The 23,080-nt window shown below is 42.4% G+C and overlaps 1 protein-coding gene across 5 annotated transcripts in view; it reads left to right on the top strand.

Moving 5' to 3' along the window:
* The window catches only part of LOC128340342 (structural maintenance of chromosomes protein 6-like), a 70,689-nt gene that overhangs the window by 32,490 nt on the left and 15,119 nt on the right, over positions 1-23,080 (top strand). For all 5 annotated transcript variants that reach the window (XR_008313630.1, XR_008313629.1, XR_008313631.1 and 2 more), the window contains 9 exons: positions 379-543; positions 1,949-2,127; positions 3,381-3,579; positions 4,860-4,974; positions 5,544-5,704; positions 5,838-5,973; positions 7,912-7,992; positions 17,538-17,708; positions 20,044-20,181. Coding sequence is in view for 2 of the 5 variants with exons in the window: in XM_053285335.1 (XP_053141310.1) it covers positions 379-543; positions 1,949-2,127; positions 3,381-3,579; positions 4,860-4,974; positions 5,544-5,704; positions 5,838-5,973; positions 7,912-7,992; positions 17,538-17,708; positions 20,044-20,181 (1,345 nt within the window). In the remaining 3 variants the exon portion in view is untranslated. The remainder of the gene's footprint in view (positions 1-378; positions 544-1,948; positions 2,128-3,380; positions 3,580-4,859; positions 4,975-5,543; positions 5,705-5,837; positions 5,974-7,911; positions 7,993-17,537; positions 17,709-20,043; positions 20,182-23,080) is intronic.

Raw genomic sequence — 23,080 nt, forward strand, 5'->3', positions numbered from 1 at the left:
ATGTACCTGTGGCTAATCCCATGCATGGCAGCTCTTGTGGGAGTTTGGAGAGCTGCAGGATCACCATGGGATGGGTGGGAGGGAAGAAAATGGCGGCGGCGGCAGCTGGCTGACCAATGGGCAGCCAGAAAATGGCAGCGGCAGGGCAGGCAGCACAAAAGAAGAAGATGGGGGTGGCAGGCCGGTAAGAAGAGGATGACGGCAGCAGGAAGGCAGGGACAGAAGAAGAAGACGACAGGCAGGCAGGCAAAAAAGCGGGGGCGGGGGGGAGAAAGTGGCGGTGGCGAACTAGGGGATGTTCTGCACCGGATCAGCTAGTATCAGATATTTTCCCAAATCAATGCTTTAGCAAAATCTGTGGTTTGTGTAACGTTGCAGTGCTGATCATACTTCTGAGCCTGAGAAGATGGAAAGACAGAGAAGATCTGACCAGTTGAAAGAGCAGTTAAAGAGACTACATGATCAAGATGAATCAGTTGGCCAGCAGATAAAACAGTTTGAACACGCTATAGATAAATACAAGGAAGATTCTGCTAGACTTAGGTAAGTTTATCCAGATGCAACTCTGGTTGATTATTCAGTTTGTTGATGTCATGAATATTTGTTGAATTTTTATTTTTCCTACTTAATCCACAAATTCCCCTATTTGATCCAAACCTAGAGCCTGCTTGCTGTCCTTTGTTTACAGGGATGGTTCCCCTGATAGGAACATAGTCAGACCATTGGTCCATCTAGCTCAGTATTGTCTACACAGACTGGCAGTGGCTTCTCCAAGGTTGCAGGCAGGAATCTCTCTCAGCCCCATCTTGGAGATGCCAGGGAGGGAACTTGGAGCCTAGATGCTCTTCCCAGAGCAGCTCCATTCCCTGAGATGAATATCTTACAGTGCTCACACATCAAGTTTCCCATTCATGTGCAACCAGGGTGGACCCTGCTTAGCTAAGGGGACAAGTCATGCTTGCTACCACAAGACCAGCTCTCCTTTCCTAATATGATGTGAGGGAAGTATGCATATGCTCTTTCCTGGGAAGTTTTGTAGGAGGAGGGGGTCATTTTAGTTCTCTGCTATTTTTCTGCATGCGTGGAAGAACATCACACTTGCCCCTCTCAATTTAAAAAAATGGTTATGGAAGTTTCCTCTAGAGAAGGAAGAATTGCTGATACGTGGTTGCCCGTCATAAATGGTTAATGGCTTTGCAAGTCTGATTTTAACTTTAAAATATTTCTGGACATTGTAGTATGTGACACAGTGAATCGGATTGTGTGAGAAAACCCACTTCGAGTGATAGAATTGAATACCGCATTTTTGCGTATATACCCTGTCCACAGGAAGAGCCTGCATTTGCCTAGAGCTCACAGTTCATTAGCGTCATTGCTAAAAGTCAGATGGAAAGCCCACACCCAGCGGCTTTACTGATGAGTTGTCTTCTGCTTGCTACAGAGGGTAGCCAACTCCAGAAGACACACACACCCCCTTTGCCTCAGCTGTGATAGACGGAAGGGCAGTCCAGGGCAAAGGCTGTTGGGAAATGCAATCGGGTGCATTGCTGTCAGGAGACTTTCAGACCTCAACTCCCAGCAGCTCCTGAGGACCAATAGGAGCCGGGCAAGGAAGAGGCAGAATGTGCCCCATTTTTGCTACTTGCCTGCTTGACTGCTGGAAGGATGGGGATGGGAAACTAAGGACTGACCGAGGAGGCGGCAGGTGGGCAATAGGGATGGGAAGCTAAGAATTTCATGCTGGAGCAGCCAGGCCAGGTGCATAGGTGCTGGAGCTGCGAGTCGGATGGGAACAGGACGAGAAGAGTCTGTGTTGTACTATGTAAAAATAACTCTGGATATCCCCCCCTCCCCTTGCTGGAAAGCAAAAATTATATGCCTTGCAGGCTGTATGTGTGAACATACGGTAGTCCTTGTGAATTATATTTTAGTTGTTTGTCTGTTTTAGGAAGGAAGAAGGTGAATTGAAACACAATCTGGATTTCCAGCAACGACAGCTAAAAGAGTTGATGGAGAGTAAAACAAATAGACTGAAAAGATTTGGACCACGTATTCCAGACCTCATTCAAGCAATTGAAAACGCTCATCAGCAGGGACAGTTTAAGTACAAACCAATAGGACCCCTAGGTAACCTATTAAAATTCTATGTGTTAAATAAATTAAATAAATCTTGGCCGGTAAACTAGGGTAATGGATTGGAAAATATTAATATTTTGCAAACGAAACCTGATATAGCAAACTTAATATTTGTATGTCTTCATTTGTGTCCATGGAGTTTGTGCTGATTAAAATTATGCTCTCTTGGCCCTCAAAAATTGTGTCCTTGACACTGGAAAAGGGCCAAAGTACATATTGCTTTAAGCACATGCCATGCAGCTGCGTGCTTGCTTGTTCTTTGTTAAATCGCATGTGTGGGGTGGGGAGCAATCCACATCTAGACTGTGGCAGGAACAAATAGTCAAAGTCTACCCTCCAGCCCAATCTAGATTGAAGCCTCACTATTTCACAGATAATATACTAGCACACAGCTGCATAGTATTTACTTAAAATACCATCTAGCTTGAGCCCCTAAATTTCCTATGTAAAAAAGATACAGGGGAGATTAGTGTATGCTTTCTGTGTAATTAGAAAAGGATGGTACATGGAGACAGCCTGAAAGTCATTCACAGACCAAACAAGTAATATGGCATGTGTTGGGTTTGGTTTTGTTTTTGGTAAGGATTGGCTTCTCTGCTGGTGTAGGAGGTCACCCATTGTGGGTTATCCCCATGCACATGCTCCAAGAGGCAGTAGGATTAAAATTTGAAGAAACCTCAAATAGACCCTTTGTGGGTGGTTTCTTCTAGTTCTATTGAACAGCTCAAACTCAGGAAAAAAAAATCAGCCCCAACATGAGACAACATATGTACCAACCAGAGAGCTGAAGGGGGCCAAAAGGAACAAATGGAAAGCCAACCAATCAGAAAGAGGATCTGGGGGTCAGGGGGTGGAGATCATGTCCCACCTGCTGCCTGGCGCTTGCTCCCCTGGCATTCTCATCCCCTTCCACTGCAGAGGAACGAGCATTTCACCATTCCACTGCAGAGGAACGAGGAACACCAACAAGAAGAAACCTTCATGGTGAGTACCAACATTCCTTTCTTGTCTAATGTTGTGAGGTGGCTTTCCTAATTTAGCCTTGCAGGGAGGGAGCTTGCAGACTGGTCTTAGCATTAGTATTGGAATTTCATTCATTTGGGGAGATCAAATATACTAGAAAAGGAAGATGCCTTCTGTGTTGTAAGAAGAGGAATTCAAAGCTCTGCAATGTTCAGTATAACTGATACCACAATTGGAAGAGTTTACATAGTTTGACACTGTACACTGTTTCTTGTATTTAGGTGCTTTTATTCATCTGAAAGATGCTGAACTTGCTCTGGCTGTTGAGGCATGTTTAAAAAGCCTCGTTCAAGCATTTTGGTGTGATAATCATAGTGATGAAAGAGTGTTGCAGGTATTAATGTCAAAATTCTGTGCTGGTGGTCGTCCTCAAATAATCGTCAATGCTTTTCAGAATCATGTTTATGATGTAAGCCAAAGGTGAGCACTAACTTTGATATGGAACCTAATTTGCATGTCTGTAAAAAATCTTTTTAAGTGGACTGTTGCATTATAGTTAAAATGTGTAGATGCTTCAGTGCCAGCTTTTAATTAGGCTGAGCCAAAATACCTTCCTCAGTTTCTCCACCAGTTTTGCATGTTGGGAAGACAGGGAAGCATTTCAGCAATTTTGGGCTCTGTAAGATGGAGTGGCCGGCAGTGTTCTCTCTGATTTTTTTCATCTGTGTGCGGAATGAGTTTTATTCTTGGCAGCAGTATCAAGGCAGTGTGTGCACATGTGAATTTAGAGTGGGGCTTTCCTGATTCAACCTGAATGGGATCTAAAATTGACTGAGCGGACATCCAAACAAGTGTGAGCATGCGCACACCCCTTATAGGGAACGCTGGTGGCCAGTGGCAAATTTGCCAGTGATGGCAGCTTATTTGCATTTGTATCACGCTCCTTCCTCCAAGGAGCTAAGGGGCAGATTGTGCTCCTGGCAACTTTTAACAGCTGACAGCTGCCACTTGGTCATTTCCAGAAGTCATGAGAGTGAGGAAGCATTGTCTCAATTCTGATTGGACTCATGACAAAGCTATGTTGTTTTTTTAGAGAAAGAAAGAAAAGCTGAGGCTCCTGGGAACCCAGCTGTAGGATCATGAAATGTGATAGCATCAATGTAAACAACTACAACAACAAAAACTAGGGCGAGGTTTTTTCCAAAGGTCCTCCGTTTTTGCCAAAACAGTTCTGTAAGCTCTAGTTAATAAGCTTATCTGTATTGTAATTCATAGTCTGACTACAGATGAGGATTGTGGGACTGAATACATTTTTTCCAAATCTGTGAACATAGTTGAATTTCTTAATTCTTTGATAGTCTGTCTTCTAAATATTAAAGAGTAGTATCTATAACTGCAATTAATTATATATATACACATACACACACACACACACACACATACACACACACACACACACACACACACACACACACACACTCTCTCCCCCCCCCCCCGGAAATTATTTCTTCTGAGTTCAGTGCAGTTTATTTCAGCGTAAACCCACAAATACTGCTACACTTTTGGAAATCGTTCTCTCTGAGCTGATTGGTTAGAATCCAGTGTTTTACATTAAGTGGCTTCTTGCAAATATGGCAGATGCTCTCAAGTTTATGAAAATGTAAAAATTGAAATATTTTGTAGCTGTGCCTATTTTGTAATGCTGCATATTTCACTGTCACAATTTAAAATGTGCATTATTTCTTTAACTCTTCTTTTAGGGCAGTTGTTTGTAACAACTTCCCATCAGTCTTGAACGCATTAGACATTGATAATGCAGTAGTTGCCAATTGTTTAATTGACATGAGGAACATAGAATCGGTTCTACTGATCAAAGTAAGCATTAACTGTCATACACGGAGTGCATGTAAACCATGTAATTTATCTTTCTGTGACCGTTCAGTTCACCCACTGTTAACTAGAATGTAGATTCTATTGCTGTATTGCCCAGAACTTATTTGCAGTGGCCGAAGTTTCTCATATTAGCTGGCAAGTTATGTTGGAAAGCGAGCATTGGAGGCTGTTATAAAAATTAGACTTGCAGGCTTTTGTGTGTTCTGGTGAGGCAGAGACTGAGGCCTACATTAATTTAAAACTGGCTCCCCAGTTGCTGTTACAGCGTCTGTGTGTGCGGGGGAGGGTGTACATGATGAATATCCATGAGAGGAGGGGTTCCTTCTTGAAAGATGGATGTAGACCTGCAAAAAAGGGTATTGGAATGTGCCTACTTGCCTTCAAGCAGCATATTTTAAAGGATAATTGTGGAAGTGGGGTGAAAGGATTGTAATGGTCACGTTAATGTATTATGTTTGAAATTCAAAGATCAAGTTCCTTCTAAAATATTTTCTTGAAAACCCCAAGTAATACAGGACTGAAGAAACTACTTTTTGTGTTCTTTTCCCAAGAATAATAGTGAAGCTCGGGAAGTAATGCAGAGAAACAGGCCTCCAAAAAATTGTAGAGAAGCTTTTACTGCTGATGGTGACCAAGTGTTTGAGCGACGTTATTATTCTTGTGAATATACCAGATCCAGATTCCTCAGCAGAGATGTGGAGGCAGACATAAGGTAAGTATTAATTCCATCATTTTCTCCAAGAGAGATGAGAATTGCTGTACTGGTTCAGTTTAGTTCTTCTGTTTTAGTGTTCTAATTGGAAAACATGTTTTGGTGTTAAATGTCTATTGCTTTGTTTCTGAAGTCACTTGAAGAAAGAAGTTGAAATCAAAAAAGGCAATCTATTAAGACTTCAGGAACGAATAACTTGCCTTGGCCATGACATAAGAAATAATGACCGCCTCCTTACTGATCATCTTCATCACCAAAAGAAATTAAAAGTAAGAAATTGTTAGGAAGTACCTGTCACATTGGAAAATAATTCTAATTGGTCAAGTGTATGTTAATATTTTTTACCATACAGTATTACCAATCTTTTTTCCTTTTCTTGGTGTTAAGGCATTTTTGGTTCTAAAAAGCATCAAAATATCCTCTTTTAAACCCTGAAATGCACAAGATGCAAAACCAAAAACATCACCAACAGGTATATATTGTACGATTTGCTGTAGTGATATTGGTGAAATTCTGTAAGTTTTGTTTTCAGAGGAAGTAATTTTGAGAACTCGGGCAATTCTAATTCCAAAAAAGAAACGAACTCTTCCCGTTTAGAGAAATTCACTGGCATCACCTCCCCTTCCAGCACTCCACCTCCTTGAACAACTAGTTTTAATTACAGATCCCCAAGGGTGAGCAGTATTAAGGTGGTGTCTCTTCACTGACCTGTCCTGTGTAATAAGACTTGCATTTGCAATAGTACTGGGAAAAGACGACTTCACCTGTCTGTCCTTCCCTTCTGCACGTGGCAGGAACAGATCTTCTCTTGATGTGTCTTTTTACACTTGAGGTCCATGAAAGGGATGTTGATGCTGCTGCTTCTCACCCTGGGAGACTAATTAGTAAAGGGGAGGGAGGGACTTGTTTAAGGATGAGGGCTGGCTGGCAGGGTGTTTTGGGGGAAAGGAGGGTAATTTCCCTGATTTTGGGAGGAGAAGAAAACAGATGATTTCTGCCTTTCCAAGGCTAGAGCTTGTCCATCACAAGTTTCTTAGCAAAGCTTCAGCACCTAAAATAGGCAGTTTCAAAAATGTGATCATAGAAATGCACACAATTTGGCTCAGCTGTAACTCTCATATACCCTGAACTTCAACATATTATGATGTTGAAAACTTTAATCTATTCTAGATGTTACCTTGTGATACTTAGCATGACTGGTGAGGAGCAAAAACAGAATCATGTGGCTGGAAAGTTACCTCATCCAGTCACTAGGTTGAATCCACACTATATATTAATCACATCCTCATGTAGTCCTTTCCACTACCATAAGCTGAAGTAACGTTCAAACAAGGGACACAATGAAATTAAAGAAATAGTTTATTAAATAATTCAGAAGGCTCTGAGTGATCTCAGTTTCAAGAGCGAGCTGTAGTTTGGAAAAATGTCTACCCTTATCATATCGATGCTGAGCCTACTTGTATGGAACTACCACTATAATGGGGGCACAGCTACATTTGAACAATGGGGAACAAATGTCCCTGGACCTCTGAGAGAGGCCCTCCCCCCACCAGTTGGGTGACAGTTTGCTCTCTGCTCTCTTCCTTGTGCCTCCCTGAAGAAGGGCGGGGGGAGAGCAGGGACCCTTCTTCACTTTTTGTCCCAGGGCCACTCCAACCTTGCTACACCCCTTGATATAAATAATGCACCAAAGTCTTGTTCAAAGTTATGCCCTGCCCTCTGCATATATGGTGCGGGCTGCAGGCTCTGCCTTATGCTATACATGGATTCAGATATCTACAACTAGTGTTTCTAGTTATGTGGAGCATTGCATACACATATTCTGGATGTGCATTTGAACACATGTATGATGGGGAAGCCTGCCTCCATCCTATATGCATTCATTGTATACACAGGACTGGGCATAGTAAATCATCAGACTAATAAATTCTGATTGTTTGAACATAACTTGTGAATGGTGCTCAAGAAATTATAGTAGTCATCTGTAGAGCTCCATCAGACTGATAGCTCTGATTTCTTCTTCGATGCTCAGTCCCCTCCCCCCAGGTGATTTATATAGGTAATTATTGCAAAGCAATAATTTGAAAATAGTTTAGGGCTGCTTATCCATAATAATACAAAATGTTAAATGTCTGTGTTGAAGCGATTTTTGCGGAGGGGCATGAACTTTACTAACAAATAACTTTTTCCCCTCACTGACATTTCAGGTAGATATGAGAAGAATAACTCTAGAAATTACAGATCTTGAGAATGTAGAAGAACACCAATCAGTGGTCATCTCTACATTAGTAAGAATTGTTTTGACATTTCCTAACTTTTATAAATATTTCTGTATCATAATTCTGTGTTACTGAGCTGGTGATGGTGAATAACCTTCATCATGAGAGTCAGTGAGATTTCTAAGAATCTAATGTCACTGGCCAACATCCAGATTAACCCTGCAACAATGTGCCAGGGTTTTCTGTCGTGCAAGGGATGTGCATGATTTTTGCTGATTCTCCTCCTGCAGCTCCCTATGGCTCCTAAAACTGACCCTGTGCCACAGTCCTCAAGAACATATTTTGGGGAGACATAAGTGGCTGCAGAGGGAAGGGAAATTGTCAAAAAAAAAATCTCCTTCTCTGAGAGATAGGGGTGTGTTTGTGTGTTCCAGAGTACAGTTAAAACACTTAAAAAAAAAAAAAGACTGTAAAATCAGTAAACAGAGACTTGCAATTGTCATTCCCGAAGAATTGGTTAAATGGACAGATCTATAGTGTGACCCATTGGACATTCATAAGCCTGGGGCCCCACTGGAATGCTTGCAATCTAAATTCCAGTCCTCCAAGATGTGTCTCTGATGCCACTCTGTGCTTGGAGACAGACCTGATCAAAGTGGAGGCCAGGTTGTGGGAGGCCATTCTCAGCTATTGGCTCAGACTATCCTTTCACCTTGTTGGTCTTGCTCCCTTAACCTTATCCTTTCACCAATCTAAATGGAAATGGTCAGTTGAGACAAAAATAGCGCCCTTGGGCCTTTCCCCCTTGATTCCACCTAATATGGGCTATGATCAGGCCAAAATTTATATCAAACGGTGTATAATGGATATAGAGTGCCACACTGATTTAAGCAGGGTCCCGAATTTTCTCATTAGTGAAAAACATATGTTACATATTCACCCTCCCTGGCTTCATATCTTACTCAATTGGAAGTCCCAAAGCATAGGACGACATTCACCTTGGAATGTTGTCATGCCTTCCCCTCAGCTGTGCTTGAAGGCCGTTTCAAAAAGATCCCACTGACAGAGCGACAATGCCCTGCAGCTCCGGGCAGATTGAAACAATTGAGCATGTCCTACTTCACTGTTTGTATTACATAGACATCCACTCTTCCTTTATCCACCCATTGCTATGCAAGTACCCAGGACGTTCGAGCCATATCTGTATCTCTATGCTGCTTTGACTCTAAGCCCACTATTACATACAGTTTTGCCAGCTTCTTTGCAGCAGCGTCCAAAATCCATCGGATGCTGGTAAGCAGTAGGTCCAAGCAGCCCTATGCTGATCTTCTGCTGCCTCCTGCATGCTACAATGCGCTCATCCAACACAGCACACCATTCGAAAGACTTATGCTCCTCCCACTTTTTGTACTATAGCTTTGCGCATTTTATATATAGTTATATAATCTTGCTGTATTTATCACTTGGGCTTTTATGCAATTATGCCTCTTTGTGCCGTTTGTTTGTTTGTTTGAAACATTTAATATACTGCCCACTCCAAAGACTCTGGGTGGTGCACAAAAACATGCAAACAAGGCAACAATAAAAATTACATTGTAAATTTAAAACTAAAGTAACTAACAAAAAACAAATGAAGTAAGCTACAGGGCAAAAGCCTGGTGAAAAAGAAAAGACGTCAATAGAGATTTGAAGGTCAGTAAGGAATGGGCTAGACGAATCTGAAGGGGAAGAGAATTCCAAAGAAGTGGGGCAGCCACTTTTATCCCTTTTTATCCTTTTTTACCTTTTATGTCTTATATGCTTTTTAATGCTATTTTATGCGTTTAAATGCTTTTTAATGTTTCCATAGTCCCTTTAACATATAATTACACATTACACTTTGCACTGTGTAATAATCCCCTGTATTTTATGCTGGTCTATGACTGTAATGAAGATGATTGCTCATAAGCATGGGTTCTGTTCTTGTGCAGGACCTCATGAATTTGCATGTCCTTCTCTTTCCAAACCTTAAAAAGCCGGGCACTTACCCAGGGCAGCTTTGTATGAGCAACTGCTTTGCCCCCCAATGACGATACCAGAATCTCCACAGTCACTGCTGTCGGTATCGACATCAGTGTTGAAACCTTCTAAATCATAGATGTCAAGTGGAGCTTCGACATTAGGGGAGTATATATTTGAATGCCTAGTGGAGGTCTCGAAAGATTCTGCCTCGGGGAATCACCAGAGGAAACATAAGAAAAAGAAGAGGTCCTCAGAGAGGAACTACTTTCAGAATCAACATCAAAGAAATGGAAACCCCTCGAGTCGCTGGATGCCTCCGCATTGAAGTTGACTCTTCGAACACTGTCCTCGTCAGAGGTTCAAACACCTGTGGTGCAGGCATCCCTGCTGTCGGATGTTGAAACAGACATTAACATCGACTTTACTGTTGAAGGAATCAGCTGCTGTGGCCAGATTGCCAGCAACTTCACTGTCAACATCAAAGTGGACATCGACCTTGGTGTCGAGAGAGCAAGCTTCAGACCTCGTGCCAACCCTGACAGAGACTGCATCAAGACACCTATCACCATTGATGGATCTGTCAATATCAAAGGAGGAGAGTCTTATTCACAAATATGTCCTTCTCTGTCGATGTGGAGGAGGAAATTCTAGCAGGAGAGGACATTGGTCTAAATCTATTCCTTGTTTTCTCTGTTAGTTTCTACTGAAAGCACTCCATTGGCTTCATCATTTAGAGGATCTTTAAGTCAAGGCCTGGATATGGAGAACGATGTTGAGGAGGATGTCATTCCTGTTCCTAAGACAACTTCTCTGTTTTCAGCTAAACATTACTCTCTACCCAGCATTTCGGTCATTCCTCTGCATCGAGTGATGCACACAGTACTTTTACACAGTGCTTACATCTCTGCAGCTGTTCGGGTTACTGGGATTCACCTGCATGGCTGGGCTGTTCTCACCACCACAGCTGCAGTGGAAAGCCAACTAGGGTCCAGTAATATCATTGCACTGTGTCACCAGGCTTACCATATGACTATGATGATGACTGTGGAAAAACACAGGTCTGCTTCCTTAGAGAGAATGGGAGATGGTAGGAGTGACCAGCTTCAGTCAGTGAAAGTGGCACAGCTCCATCTGCACTCCTGGGGCAAAAGGGAGAAACTCTGTTTAAAATCCCTGCTGCAGCTGCAGGTCCCTATTTTTCCTTAAAGTCTCTGACTACATCAACTGCTGTTTCACAGAGTTCTACTACACCTGCTAAGGATGTGCTGGTGGTCCCTGAGGAGACCAGCCATGTGCAGGATAAGTGTGCTTCACATAAATCTACTCAGGCAATTTAAGAAGAGGAGAAACCCTCCTCTGAAGAGGATTATACGTTTTCCTCTGCTTCCGATGTTGAGTCGGCAGCAACTGAACACCCTTCTGACCTGTCTCCGGATGAAAATGTACTATCTGGACCTTCAATCTCCCACGCAGAGGAGTTGAATGCGTATCACATGCAGGTGTCGGAGATGGCTAAAGTTTTAGGTCTAGAGTTTAAAAAGCAGACCTCAGAAATTAAATACCCTTTTTGACTTTATGGCAGCATCTCACTCTGCATAACCAGTTGCTCTATCTATTCTCTGCCATTAGAAAGGCTGCACAGTCAGCATGGGATGTACTGATTACTGCAACTCCAACCTCTAAGGTTAGGCTTTTACAGGAGGAGGATGGCTCTTTCCTTTTGAAACATCCCATGCCGACTCGTTAGTGATAGACTATGCAACTTCCAGCAAGTCTGGCCGTCACTACTCTGTGCCAGTAGACAAGGAGGGCTGCAAAATGGATCATATAAGAGCCAACGTGGTGTAGTGGTTAGAGTGCCGGACTAGGACTGGGGAGACCAGAGTTCAAATCCCCATTCAGCCATGGGACTAGCTGGGTGACTCTGGGCCAGTCACTCTCTCTCAGCCTAACCTACTTCACAGGGTTGTTGTGAAAGAGAAACTCAAGTATGTAGTACACCGCTCTGGGCTCCTTGGAGGAAGAGCGGGATATAAAATGATAGATAGATAGATAGATAGATAGATAGATAAAAATAATATGACCAAGTTCCACCATTCAATCTGGGAAAATTTGCACCAGGACATAAAGGGACTATCAGAGAAATTCTGTCAGAAGTTCAAGGATACATTTTGCTAAGTCCACAAATATAACCCATCTTAGCTCAGCAAAGCATTTGGCAGTGGCAGAGTCAGGGTCATTGGCAACTGCTGTTTTGTTGAGAAGACATGAATGACTTTGTTCTGCAAACCTGCAGTTGGATGTGAAGGAGAAAACTGAGGTCCTTCCCTCTGACAGAAAGGGCTTGTTCAGTGAGAAGACTAACAATATGATGGAGACATTTAAAAAATCTAAAGTATACTGTGAAAACATGTACATCTTCTAGTACACAATCATTCATCTTACTATAATCCCTTTAACCACCAGCGATAGTCCTTTAAGCCATTTGAAAGGAAAGATTACAAGAGACCCTAGCTATAGTCAATATTGGCATAAGAGCTATGGGTCCAAAGGCAAACAGCAGAGCTCCCATAGTAAGCAACAGGAGCCAAGCAAGCCGCATCTTTGGTGGATTGACTGTTCCACCGATGCCATAGAAACCTCCACTTCTATAAGGCTAGTGCACTATGCACCTGCATGGTGCTGTTGTGCATTGTCACTACTGGTTATGCAATAGAGTTCAAAACTCTCCCTGTTAATGCAGGTATTAAAATATACTCGTGACTCTTACACTAACAGAGGAAGTAGATGTTTTGTTGGGAAAGGGTGTAATTTCCCCTGTATGGTGGATATGTCAGAGAGAAGGGTTCTACACTCATTACTTTCTCATCCCAAAGAGAGATGGAGGAATCTGGCGCATAATGGACTTGAGGTGGTTGAATAAATATGTCCATACAAGGAAGTTGGATATGATAACTTTGCAAGGTATCCTACTGCTTCTTTACAAGGAGGAATGGAGGTTGGATTTAAAGGATGCATATTTCCATATAAGCATTCAAAGCAACCACAGAAAGTATTTAAGGTTCACAGTGGGAAGTGCAGTGTACCAATGCAATGTGCTTCCATTCAGCTTATCAGTCACTCCAAGAGTTGTTATGAAATGCATGAGCCGCAATTATAGCTCATCTGAAAACAGAAGGTATTACGATATTTCCTTATCTTGATTGGCACCTGGCAGCAGGTGAGGAAAATGAGTTACATTCTCAGATAAAGTATGTCCTGCATCTAATAGAAGTCCTGGGGATCCAGAAGTTGCATCTTGACCCTGTGACAAGGATACAATACATTGGGTCAATTTTGGATACACAGACAAAAAGGGCATACTTACCAAATGAAAGTTACCTGTTAATAAAATATTTGATTCAGGTTTTTGGGACAGGCCAGTACAGCAGACACATCAAATTCAAAGGTTACTGAGGCGTATGGCTCATGCAGTGCCACTATCCAATATGCCCTCCAAAGGGTGCGCTCTTTTCAGCTGTGGTTCCTCTGTGTTTTCAGACCCAGTCTTGACAGTCAACAGATTAACCTGCGTATCCCTGCATCAGTCCTGCACTCCCTGTGGCAGTGGACTCTGGACAGAAACTTGCTGAAGGAGGTTCCATTCAAGTTTCCAACTCCTACTGTTAGGATTACAACCTCATCATCTAACAGTCCAACTGTCTCCCTGGCAGGTTTTCTGCTTCTGATGTATTTAAAGAAGTTTTTGTTATTCCCATTGATCCTTTTTGCTAAATGTTCCTCAGACTCTTCTCACATCCTAGCATTTCTTCTGCCAGAGTTTTTCCTTTCTGGTCTCTTTATTTGGGCAGGCCTTCCAATTTCTGACAGAGGTTTTGTACCCCTTATAGCTTCCTTGACTTTACTTGTTAGCCATGGTGGTATCCTTCTGGACTTGGGGATAACTTTCCTCCTTTTTGGTATACATTCTAACTGTGCTTCTAGTATTGTGGTTTTAAGTATACTCCATGCATTCTGGCATGAAGTGACTCTCATGATTTTCCCTTTCATTTTTCTTTTCACCAAACTCCTCATTTTAGAGAAGTTTCCTCTTCTGAAATGCAAAGTGTCTGTGTTAGACTTCTTTATTGATTCTCTCCTCGCATATATGCTGAATTTGATCACACTGTGGTCACTGTTGTGTAAAGGTTCCATGACACTGACAGCTTACACCAGGCCCTGTGCACTACTCAGTATTAAGTCCAAGGTCACCTTCTCTTTGGTTGGTTCCATGACCAATTGTTCTATGGCACAGTCATTCAGCGTATCTAGAAATACGGCCTCTCTGTCATTACTTGAATGTGAACTTATCCAATCTGTGTGTGGGCAATTTAAGTCACCTATTATTACACCTCTGTGTCTCTTTGACACTTCCCTGATACAACTCCCAATCACTGTCAGTGTTTTGGTCAGGGGGACAATAGCACATCCCTAGTAACACATTTCTTTTTGGGCCTTCAGTTGTCACTCACAGAGTTTCTGTGGAAGACTCGGGTCTTCCTAGGTTTTCTAGCTTGTTGGATTCTATCCATTCTTTAACATACAGTGCTGATCCACCCCCAATGCTCCCCTCCCTGTCCCTTCTGTATAGTTTATATCAATAAAATAAATAAATAAAATAGTGTCCCACTAGTTCTCACTGTTCCACTATGTTTCCATTAGGCCCACTATAGCTATGTTTTCATTAGCAACTAAGCACTCCAGCTCTCCCATCTTGGCTCAGAGGCTTCTGGCATTGGCATATAAGCACCTATACACTGAATGTCTTACCTGGTATGTGCTACCTTTCATATGGCCATTTGATCTCTTTGACCAGCTAGCACAGCCTCCTGTCTGCTCTTTATCAGGTTCTAGTCTGTCCCCTTCTGGTTTAACAGCCTTGCATTTACACCCTCGCATCTTTAAGGAACGGCATTTGCCGATCCGGATACTGCTTAGCTCCTGCTGGCTATCCCCCAGGTGTCATTTTAAAAGCTGCTCTGCAACCGTTTTTATTTTAACCTCCAGTACTCTGGTTCCATCTTGGTTCAAGCAGAGCCTGTCTCTTTGTACAGGCTTCACTTGAACCAAGAATGTATCCCAGTGCCCAAAAAGTCTAAACCCCTCTTCCCAGCACCACTGTTTCATCCACACATTGAGACCCCCCAGCTCTGCTTGTCTCACTGGCCCTGCACGGGGAACAGGTAGTATTTCTGTGAAATCTGCCTTGGGGGTCTGGGACTTCAATATGCTACCTAGCAGCCTGAACTTGGCTTCCTTGGCCTCCCGGCTACATTTCTCAACATTGTTGGTGCCAGTGTGCACCATGACAGCTGCCTATGTTTTCCAGAAACCATACAACCTCTCTGGAGACTTCTTTACATGCATTGGATGTTCAGAGGTCACTCTTGTTTTACTTGGATAGGCCTAAGGAGTATTGTAAAAGTAAACAGTTTTTGTAGCCTTATAAGCATAAGTCAAAGAGCCATCCTATATCAAGGCAACTCCTGTCACATTGGCTGGTGCAGCTAAATCTCTTTGGCTTACAAAGTTCAGAAGGTAGAACCACCATGCACGATTGGAGCTCACTCTACTAGGGCTTATGCAATGTCAGCAGCACATCTCTCAGGAATCCAAATGGAGGATTCTGTAAGGTGGCAACATGGTTGTCTGAGCTACCTTTTGTGAAACACTGTGCAATTGACCTATGTTCTGATGTGGAGGCTAATTTTGGAAAGGGAGTCTTGAAGATAATTTTGCAAAAGCTTACTGCTCCCTCCTCCTGGTAAAGCTCGCTAAATATCCTGGTTATGGGTATTTACAACTTACTGCTGTGAAGAGGATTGGAGGGTCTTATGAATGTCTAGAAATCATGTACAACCCCACAGGTATGTTTCCCAGACTGTGGGAAACACCTATATCGGGCAGTAACAATATAGGAAGATGCTGAAAGGCATCATCTCATACTGTGCGGGAGGAGGCAATGGTAAACCCCTCCTGTATTCTACCAAAGACAACCACGGGGCTCTGTGGGTGCCCAGAGTCGAAATCGACTTGATGGCACACTTTACCTTACCTTTAAGACCCTCGCATCCTCCCTGCAGCAGTGAGTAAACAGATAAAAACTTACCTGTGCAATGGAAGACTTAATGGAATGACTGTCATATCGAGGTGGTCATCCAGGAATCAAAGAAAGGGCGCTCCAACTGCCAAAATAAACAGTCACACTGAGCGTGAGGCAACATGTGTGATCACCATGAGGAGCTTGAATAGTCCACACGCAAGGTCCTGCACAGGTACATTAATTTCTACAGATCACTCACATATAATAAGTTACAGGTGAGCAACCTGTTTGTCTTCGGCAAACATTAATCCTATATCTTTGGCACTCCATTTCTCCCATCCCCAAAGCTGGGAGGAATGTAGCAACAGTACAAACCTCCCAAAAAGAGGAAGAGACTAGGCATCATCAAAAAGGAAGCCCTGTCCTACATACTCACCAGTCATACTTGAGCAAGTGTTGGTTCTTCAGCAGAGCCTACCTTCTTAGGTTTTAGCAGGGGAGATGGGGGAACCATGGATAACAGAACCATGGATAGCGGGACATTGTATCAATGGGAATGGGAGATAGGATCCTGGTGGCTGGAGGAAAGGGCAAAAAAGGGGGAACATCAAGGGGGGAAAGTGCACTACTGTGCTCCATGGATTTCCAGCCTTCCAAGAATGCCGCCCACAAGTTCCAACTTGGTAATTTTCCTCTGAAAAATCACAGAAATGTGTTTTTTTTAAAATGTGTCACAAAATGGCTCCTGCTCCCCAAATGGTGACTGGAAATGACCTCCGAGATCATTTCCAGCTACCCTGACATGGTCGATATGCAAAACCTAACCCTTCGTGTTCTACGTATGCCTGGGTTGGTGCCTATTTTGGGACAGTGGATACACAGAACCTCGAATAGCAGCACTGTGGATAGCAAAGTCCACATGTACTAACTAGATTAGCTTTCAAAGGAAGTGCTGCAGTTGGCATACAAGCCAAACCTGTACAGAGGCACTCCTGGCCACAGCCACCACTCAATTCTCCAGGAGCAAAGCTGGGTCCAAACTTCACACCAGAGGGAGTACTTCATCCAGTCAGTTATTTTACTTGGATTGCCAGCCCATAAATGTCTTCAGACACTGTTTTGGAACATTCAAATGTTAATTTAATGAGTTGAAATTATTACAATAAAGAGTCATGTGGTATTTTAAAGACTAAACATGTTTGTTGTGGCATGAGTTTCTGTAGACTAAAATTTGCAAACCCTAGTGAGGTTATTAATCTTTGAGACTGCCTTTTTATCAATAATGTAAAATGGAAATGATGTGCAAAAAGTACCCTTTAACTACCACAACATTAACCCAACCTTGGATTCCTCTGGCTGGTAGGAATGAGAGATAAAATGCTAGGAAGGTGGGCGGCGTCATTTGGGCCTCATGCTGGGGGGATAGAGCAATGAGCTCAACAGTTTACACCAAATGTGCATTCAGCAAGGTTTCAAGTTAAACACTTGAAAATAATGTGTGTTAATCTTGAATTTGGAAACATTTTAACAGGAAGAAGAAAAACAAGAGAACGAGAACAAGATGGAGGCTGTTAAGGTAGATTTACTCCAGCAGACAGAGAAAAAGGAGGAGCTGAAAATTATTCTACAAGAGGCAGAACAAAAATTTGAAGCAATTAAAGATAAAATTCATCAAGTGGAGGAAGAAGCAGGACCAGTCAAGGTACAATATATGTATAATGTGAAAGAATAGCAGAGATAGAGAGCACTTCGGTACAGACTCAATAAGATTTTGGTTATATGAAAAGTGTGGCATGAATGTAGAGTTTGCTTCATCTAATTTATGCATACCCGAATATATTACTGTTATAATTGTCAGCTGAACATCTAGTGAATAAAATGCACTGTTCTACTTCACTCCTAATTGAGTTCTGTGCAATTTGAGATGTTCCTGCACTGTGAGCAGAATTGGTCCAAACATTAATAATTATAAAGCTAATTATTTCTAATTTTGCATTTATCATCTTAATAAGAATAAGATAATTGTATTTGTTTCTAGAATTAATAACTTCCTAAGAATATGGTTTTATTGGTTTGCTTATTACCCAGTTTCATTGTGCATATTGTGGATAGATGGTTGCAACAACTTAATACTGTTACTACTATTTATATACCACTTTTCATCAAAGTTCCCAAAGTGGTTTAATATAAAAATAAATAAGATGGTCCCCTGTCCACAAAGGGAACAAGTGTCTAAAAGGGAGCACCAACAACAGCCCACAGGAGGGATGCTGTGCTGGGGTTGGATTGGGCCAGTTGCTCTCTCCCTGCTAAATACAGGTGAAACTCGAAAAATTAGAATATCGTGCAAAAGTTCATTAATTTCAGTAATGCAAATTAAAAGGTGAAACTGATATATGAGATAGACGCATTACATGCAAAGCGAGATAAGTCAAGCCTTAATTTGTTATAATTGTGATGATCATGGCGTACAGCTCATGAGAACCCCAAATCCACAATCCCAGAAAATTAGAATATTGTGAAAAGGTTCAACAGTCTAGGCTCCAGGTGTCCCACTCCAATCAGCTAATCAATCCATAACACCTGCAAAGGGTTCCTGAGCCTTTAAATGGTCTCTCAGTCTGATTCATTAGGAATCACAATCATGGGAAAGACTGCTGACTTGACAGTTATGCAGAAAACCATCATTGACACCCTCCATAAGGAGGGAAAGCCTCAAAAGGTAATTACAAAAGAAGTTGGATGTTCCCAAAGTGCTGTATCAAAGCACATTAATAGAAAGTTATGTGGAAGGGGAAAGTGTGGAAGAAAAAGGTGCACAAGCAGCAGGGATGACCGCAGCCTGGAGAGGATTGTCAGGAAAAGGCCATTCAAAAGTGTTGGGGACTTTCACAAGGAGTGGACTGAGGCTGGAGTTAGTGCATCAAGAGCCACCACACACAGACGGATCCTGGACATGGGCTTCAAATGTCGTATTCCTCTTGTCAAGCCGCTCCTGAACAACAAACAACGTCAGAAGCGTCTTACCTGGGCTCAAGAAAAAAAGAACTGGTCTGTTGCTCAGTGGTCCAAAGTCCTCTTTTCTGATGAGAGCAACTTTTGCATCTCATTTGGAAACCAAGGACCCAGGGTCTGGAGGAAGAATGGAGAGGCACACAATGTAAGATGCTTGAAGTCCAGTGTGAAGTTTCCACAGTCTGTGTTGATTTGGGGAGCCATGTCATCTGCTGGTGTTGGTCCACTGTGCTTCATTAAGTCCAGGGTCAACGCAGCCGTCTATCAGGAGATTTTGGAGCACTTCATGCTTCCTTCCGCAGACGAGCTGTATGGGGATGCTGACTTCATTTTCCAGCAGGACTTGGCACCTGCCCACACTGCCAAAAGTACCAAAACCTGGTTCAATGACCATGGGATTACTGTGCTTGATTGGCCAGCAAACTCGCCTGACCTGAACCCCATAGAGAATCTATGGGGCATTGCCAAGAGAAGGATGAGAGACATGAGACCAAACAATGCAGAAGAGCTGAAGGCCGCTATTGAAGCATCCTGGTCTTCCATAACACCTCAGCAATGCCACAGGCTGATAGCATCCATGCCATGCCGCATTGAGGCAGTAATTGCTGCAAAAGGGGCCCAAACCAAGTACTGAATACATATGCATGCTTATACTTTTCAGAGGTCCGATATTGTTCTATTTACAATCCTTGTTTTATTGGTTTCATGTACTATTCTAATTTTCTGGGATTGTGGATTTGGGGTTCTCATGAGCTGTACGCCATGATCATCACAATTATAACAAATTAAGGCTTGACTTATCTCGCTTTGCATGTAATGCGTCTATCTCATATATCAGTTTCACCTTTTAATTTGCATTACTGAAATTAATGAACTTTTGCACGATATTCTAATTTTTCGAGTTTCACCTGTATAAGAGAATCACCACTTAATTTATCACCTTCAGTTGAAGCCTCCAGTTTGGATGCCATTTCATTATTCTTGTAATCAGTTTATATTACATATTGATTTGTTCTTAACAGGATAGATTAAATCAAGCGGACTATGAACTGGAAAGCAGTAGAGATCACATGCAACATTATGAGGGGAAAGAGAGAGAACACTTGGAATCCATAAACAAAATTAAAAATCATCTAGCTACAAGAGAGAAGGAATTAATGGTATACATACATTTTGTTCTTTTTTTTTTTTTTTTTTTTTTTGCTCACAAGTTGCTCACTAAATGGGGGTATATATGTGGATACTTATGCTGACACTCAAACTCATTTCTTTACATTTCTATGGTGTTGACATCAGGGACAATGGAACTTTCCTTCCAGGATTAATAATAACTTTGGAGGTGTGATTTTCATCAGGCCATTTGCAAGCAAGGGTTAAATACTCGCTTCCTATACACCTATAGTCCCCATCCTGATTGCCTCTCCCTCCCAGTTTCTATTTGATTTTTTAAAAATGTAGTACCAAACTATGCATTTAGTATAGGTGTTACTTGTTTAATCTTTTGAGTTTCTTGTAATTCATAGAGCTAGTGTAATAGCTAATAGTGTGAGTTGTGAACTGAGAAATCCCTAGATCTTTGATGTGATCTCGATTTGTATTCCCACAACTGGGTCTGCACCTGCGCAGTAGCCAAACTGGTAGGACTCTGATGCTCCGCATAATGCTCTTGCTCTGCCCCACATTTGTGCATGTCTGTTGGAAAGTGTGGTTGGAGCATCCTTTCCTTCAGTTCCTTTCCGACCACTATTCTAGCTGCATCGGGTGGAACTTGCTCCAGGTAATCAAGAATTTCCGTTCTCAAAGTACTTGGGGAAACTGTGAGAGAGATTGAATTTATTTGCTTTGCTCAGTTTACAGAGCTAACCTTAGTCTTTCATGACTGGTCGTAAAAGTTTAAAGAGATGCAATAAATGTAGGGCAAAACTTCCTACCTCAGACAAGCACGACTTCTGTCTTTTGTGTCTTGGGGAAAACATAAGACAAACACATGCAAAATCTGTTTGTCATTTTCTACATTGCAATGTTCTCTCTGTATGCCAAGAACTACAATTCATTCAAGAGAGTATTCCCCACTCGCAGCTTATTCAATAAGAGAGGAGATGGGATATGATAATAAACTTATAGAAATTCCAGAGACACCATTGATGTCACCTAATCCTCAAAGGTCACCAACTGATAATGATAGAAACCAAATGTTTAACTGCAAGCCTGAACAATCCTGGAGGGAACATCAATACCATCGCAACCCGTATTCGTAAGATCTCCCTTCTTGAAGGTGAAGGTCTATTTAGTAAGGAGACAGATGGAACTCTAGAGAAACTTAAGAAATCTAAACTGACAGTTAAAATGTTTGCTATCCTGATGACACAAAACTGTGCTTGAAAACAAAAACAAATATACACCTCTAACCAACCATATGGGAGGTACAAACAACAATAAGCAAAGACAAAAGAGAGTACAGAAAGACAGGGAGGAATCAAACTGGACTCTACACACCTAGAACAAAGAATATGTCTCACTCAAAACAGGGCGAGGGCAATAAACAAAGCCTTTGATGTCTCAGAGACTCCCCAATAGACTTGTGATAGAAGTCCCATTAATAGCAAACAACTATTCAAAGTGGAAACGAATAACTGACAAATGGGTACTTTGCAGCATACAGAACAGTTGCGCCATTGAATTTCTTGAGACAATTTTTCAAGGTATAAAATATGCCCATCCAACTCTATTGGAGGAAGTCACAACATTGTTGGGAAAGGACCATATAGAACATGTTCCCCAGAATCAACACATTGCACAACACATTACACACCCAGGCCCAATAAAGACAAGACGCGTGTGACTGGATGAACTAGGGCCACTTTTATTAGTCAATGCTACATAACCTGCAATGAGGCATAACAATTTAAAGTGCATTGACCCTCTCTAAAGGTCAGCTTCATAAAGAGGACAGCCTAGAACTGGGCAAAAGACTGGGTGTTAATTCAGCCCAGACTAAATCTGGACTTCCTAACAACCGCAAGGTGTTAACCCTGCTAAGGGGGAAGCCAACCAGCCCCATCCACCCAGGCCATAAAACTCCAGCTAGCCTCCGAGTAGGGGTGGATCCCAGCCCAAGGGCTGCAAGGCCTGTTCCTCGGCTTGCCCACTAGCCTTAAATGGTTCTCCAGTCAGACACCAATCAAGTCAGCCTATATCAACCCGCACTCACTGGCAAATTGACCGAACATGCAATGACAGTCCTATAAACAACTTCAGTGAGAAGTAGGCAGGAAAAGCGAAGGCCAAAACCAATTAGGTGTGACCCAAAAAATTCCTCCTTGGCCCCTGGAGGCAACCAGACAACCCTCACTGAAGCAGGGACAGGAGGGAGGGGTGCTCAGTCTGAAGCAACTGAGGGCAAGTGACCGGGAGCCGGCCAGTTATGCAGCCGCTCCTGAGGTCCCATTGGCTAACCCACAACACGTGGCATGGGAGTCAAGATGGCAGTCCTTGTGTCCATCTCAAGGGCCGGGGTACAACCCTGCCTCGCATCAAGCTGCATACTACGGCAGGGGGTGGAATTCTATTCAAGGTATTTTCAAACACCAAAAAAAGGGAGTATCCGCCCGATCCTGGATTTGAGAGCAATGAATGAATTCGTACAAAAAACAAAGTTCAGAATTATCTCAATAATAGCCATATGCCCATTGATAGGAGACGTTTGTGACCATAGACCTAAAGAATGCACATTTCCATATCAGAATTCATCCACATCACAAAAAAACCCGACAGTTCACTGTGGGAGACCAGGTGTATCAATACGAAGTGCTACCCTTCGGAATTTCAGCTGCCTCGAGGGTGTTTTACAAAATGTATGGCAGTCATAGTTGCATGCTTGAGGGGCAAAGGGATGGAAATATTCCCATTCTTGGATGATTGGTTACTGACAACTCATTCCCAACACAAATTGCAACAACATCTAGTGGACATGATGGTTTTGTTGCACCAAATGGGAATAAAGATCAACCACAAGAACTCAAAAATAAACCCTACAGAATCCATACTTTTTGTAGGTTT

This window comes from Hemicordylus capensis, chromosome 1 (genome assembly GCF_027244095.1).
Source record: "Hemicordylus capensis ecotype Gifberg chromosome 1, rHemCap1.1.pri, whole genome shotgun sequence".
In the NCBI taxonomy this organism is placed as follows: Eukaryota; Metazoa; Chordata; class Lepidosauria; order Squamata; family Cordylidae; genus Hemicordylus; species Hemicordylus capensis.